Genomic DNA, 2,893 nt, shown 5'->3' with positions numbered 1-2,893 from the left:
TTAGTCTCTAAAAGGCAAATTTTCATCCTCGCTGTCTTTGTCTGAAGTACAAAATTTCTGCTGCTGGTCATCCATCAGCAGTGACCAGTGCAATCATTTCTTTCGTTGCTGTAAACTCTTCACCATAGATTTTGTGTCATTGCATATACACCCTAACATGAAGAAGGTTTTCTATAAGGTCCTCTTGCATCTTGCTGTGCAGTTTTGTTTTTATCAAGTTCATCTGAGAAAACTACCTTTCTACTTCAGTGTTGCAAACAGGTAACGACAGCAGAGAAAGAGGAAATGAGCCAAGTTCTCTAAAGACTTTCTCCTCAATGACATCCATGTGTTCGAGAACTTCAACCCCAGATTGCTCAGCTTGGTTGTCCTGAGTAAGGGGCCAGTGAACCAGATGCATAACTTCCCACTGCTGCTCCAAGTGTTCAAGCTCTCCACAAAACTATGGCAAAAAAGAGATATCAGCTAATCTTGGTTGTGGGGGCTGATCACAGTCGAAGTCCTTAGTACTGCAAGAGTTTCAATCATCTGCACATTTGGTGGCAATCACTGTTTCACTTGTTTCACACACTCCAACTTGAAATCTCGACACCTACTTTTGATGTCTTTCAAAATACACACTAACGATTCCTGTTGTTAATGCTCCAGTAGAAAATCGACTCCAAAATCAACTGTGTAAAGTGGTAAGTTATTTGACTCAAAGATGATGTCATAGTGATCATTGCACACACAATAAAGCAGTTCAGCATTGTAGTTTTTTTCTTACTCTTTGGCTGTCTGAAAGCATAGCTTCTGTTCATCCGAACTAATCCAGAACCCTGTTCACACAGGGATTAATAGAAAGCCACCTTGCGTCAGAAAGCTGCAAGATATTTTGGTGGTCTGGAAGTCACTGTAAAGCTGATTGACATGGTGTTTGGGGCTTGGGGGACTGACGGGTGATGCTGAGAGAGGTCAGGAGATGGTCAGAGAGACGGAACTGAGCAATAGGGAGAGGAGTACTTGGTGATGGAATGATTAGATGTTAGGTGTGAGGAGCTTCTCAGACTCTGAACTTCCATAATGCTGAGCTCAGACAAAGTAGGGCAGAGCACCCTTGATTAATGAAGAGAAATTAATGTCACAGAGGTTTAAATCACTGACCCCTGGTAATTATATTCTGCAGGTGTATTTGCTCACTTTGTCACGAAGCTCTTTGTATTTGACCCCATAAATAATAGGGTTAAGCATGGGGGGGACAAGGAAATAGAGGTTGGCCAAGATGATGTGAAAATGGGGAGCGATGCTCTGACCGAAGCGGTGGGTTAGGTGGGATAAGAGGAACGCAGTATAAGACGTCAGCATCACACAGATGTGGGCTGTGCAGGTGTTGAGGGCCTTCTGGTGGGCTTTCTTGGAGGACATTCTTAGGACAGCCCTGATGATCAGAATGTAGGACAGGGCAATGAGTGTCAGGTCTAACACGATGACTACAAACGTGAGCACCAAGCTGTACATCCTGTTAACTGTGATGTCCCCACATGATATCTTCGCCACAGCTATGTGCTCACAGTACGTATGGGGGATAATGCGGTTGGCACAGAATGGCTGCCTGCTCAGGAGCAGGGGCAGGGGCATAACGACGAGAACAGCTCTCAACAAACCCAGTAGCCCTAGCTTAGCTATTCTCACACTGGTGAGGATGGTGGCGTATCGCAGAGGGTTACATATGGCGATGTAGCGATCGAAGGCCATTGTCACGAGGATGGCTGAGTGCATCATAGCACTCGCGTGAAAGAAGAATGACTGAGTGAGGCAGCCACCCATAGTAATGCCTCTCAAATTGAACCAAAATATACACAGTGCCTTTGGTACAATGGAGGTAGACATGCTGATGTCTGTGAGCGCCAGCATGCAGATCAGTAGGTACATCGGCTTGTGCAGGCTCTGCTCTTTGCCTACAACAAACAGAACCATGAAATTTCCCAACAGGCTGATAATGTAGAATGTAGATAAAGGGATGGAAATCCAGAGGTGGGCAGCTTCCAGGCCAGGAATGCCCATTAGGGTGAATGTTGAAGGATCAGAGGGGGTGAGGTTGAAAACTGCCATGAGGTGGTCGATGCGTTGTTCGGGCTCAGAAATGCTCAGGGCATCTGCGAAGAGAAATAGAGAGATGGTGTGTTACACCCTAACACACCAATATATATCACTCTCATGTCATTAGAATAAGTCTTATTCAAAGTATGCCTTGTGAGGTGTCATTCTAAAAGTCATGATCTGCTGGATGGTAATATATTGTTGGATTATATGTACTATCATTGTGTGTGAAATTATGAAGTTTGGCTGTGTATGTGTTACTGAAACATGTCCTGAGATTGAAAACACCCACAAGCAGTCTTTTAGGTACAACAGTAAAAAGGCCAAACACTGTTAATGGCTTATTGAGGGAATGCACACAAGCACAAGAATTACCCCAGGAACTGTGTACAATAGTAACCTCTGAGAGATAGCACTACACAATGGGAACTGTTTGACCCGGGTCACAGCAAAAGAGCTTTTCAGCAAGGAGGGAGAAGATAGAAAACGGGGGGAAATGACATGATTGAAGGACCTCACTCTCCCTTCAACAACACATCAGGAAACACCTGAGGAACAAAGACTGAACTGTGGGAAGTGATGGTCCCAGGCTAGAAGGCTTTGTAGCCTGTCTATGGAAACCTGGGAAAGCCAAGGCAACTTGTGCCTTAAGAATCTGCCAGCCAGTTTATCACTCAGGGTGAGTATTAGCTAATGCATGTACTACCTATGTAGTGTGTTAAGCTCAGTTTGTGGTTTTTGTCTGTTTCCTAAGGTAATCTGCTTTGTTCTGCTTGTTATCCCTTATAATCACTTAAAAACTGCCTTTTATAGT

General features: G+C 44.4%; 1 protein-coding gene across 1 annotated transcript; it reads right to left on the bottom strand.

Moving 5' to 3' along the window:
- Positions 1-1,152: 1,152 nt before the first annotated feature.
- On the bottom strand, positions 1,153-2,091 carry LOC102931366 (putative olfactory receptor 52P1). The gene has a single exon (XM_027825221.2). It carries the CDS (start codon positions 2,089-2,091, stop codon positions 1,153-1,155), a length of 939 nt encoding a protein of 312 aa, XP_027681022.2.
- Positions 2,092-2,893: the final 802 nt, after the last annotated feature.

Source organism: Chelonia mydas, chromosome 1 (genome assembly GCF_015237465.2).
Source record: "Chelonia mydas isolate rCheMyd1 chromosome 1, rCheMyd1.pri.v2, whole genome shotgun sequence".
Taxonomy (NCBI): Eukaryota; Metazoa; Chordata; order Testudines; family Cheloniidae; genus Chelonia; species Chelonia mydas.
Note: the sequence above shows the minus strand (reverse complement) of the source record. Positions and strands in the feature narration are given on the sequence as shown.

Excerpts from the sequence above, each read along its gene's own strand:
- LOC102931366 (XM_027825221.2), bottom strand. The coding sequence starts at position 2,091 with ATGGCAGTTTTCAACCTCACCCCCTCTGATCCTTCAACATTCACCCTA.